Below are 726 nucleotides of genomic sequence, written 5' to 3'. Positions count from 1 at the left end.
AGATGTTTACGAGCTAAATGACCGCGGAAATTTGCTTGGTTTTTAACTGCAGCGTTTTCCATTTCTTTGTCTTCTATTAACCCATTTTGAGAGCTTATAGTCAAATTTTCATTGTTCTCACTAGGTGATTCATTTATTTCTTGGAACGCTTCTTGTTTGTGATAAATATCTGATGTTTGAAGATTCTTACGAATTAAATGACCACGGAAGTTTGCCTGGATTTTAACTGCAGCATTTTCCATTTCTTTGTCTTCTGTTAACCCATCTAGAGAGCTTATAATCAAATTTTTATTATGTTCACTAGGTGATTCACTTACTCCTTGGAATGAGTCTTGCTTCTGATGAATACCCGTGGATTGTAGATGTTTACGAGCTAAATGACCGCGGAAATTTGCTTGGATTTTAACTGCAGCGTTTTCCATTTCTTTGTCTTCTATTAACTCATTTTGAAAGCTTATAGTCAAATTTTCATTGTTCTCGTCTGGTGATTCATTTAGTTCTTGGAACGCTTCTTGTTTGTGATAAATATCTGATGTTTGAAGATTCTTACGAATTAAATGACCGCGGAAGTTTGCTTGGATTTTAACTGCAGCATTTTCCATTTCTTTCTCTTCTGTTAACCCATTTTGAGAGCTTATAGTCAAATTTTCATTGTTCTCATCTGGTGATTCATTTAGTTCTTGGAACGCTTCTTGTTTGTGATAAATATCTGATGTTTGAAGATGC

General features: G+C 34.6%; 1 protein-coding gene across 1 annotated transcript; it reads right to left on the bottom strand.

Moving 5' to 3' along the window:
• Nucleotides 1-10: 10 nt before the first annotated feature.
• LOC111084748 (sperm surface protein Sp17-like) lies at nucleotides 11-718 on the bottom strand (the record flags this gene model as incomplete). Its single annotated transcript, XM_022381325.1, has 1 exon — nucleotides 11-718. A coding segment is annotated over exon 1 (592 nt), but the record flags the coding sequence as incomplete, so codon positions are not given.
• Between the last annotated feature and the right edge of the window lie 8 nt (nucleotides 719-726).

This window comes from Limulus polyphemus, unplaced genomic scaffold (genome assembly GCF_000517525.1).
Source record: "Limulus polyphemus unplaced genomic scaffold, Limulus_polyphemus-2.1.2 Scaffold110386, whole genome shotgun sequence".
In the NCBI taxonomy this organism is placed as follows: domain Eukaryota; kingdom Metazoa; phylum Arthropoda; class Merostomata; order Xiphosura; family Limulidae; genus Limulus; species Limulus polyphemus.
The sequence above is the reverse complement of the archived record's forward strand: the minus strand, read 5'-3'. Positions and strand labels throughout refer to the sequence as shown.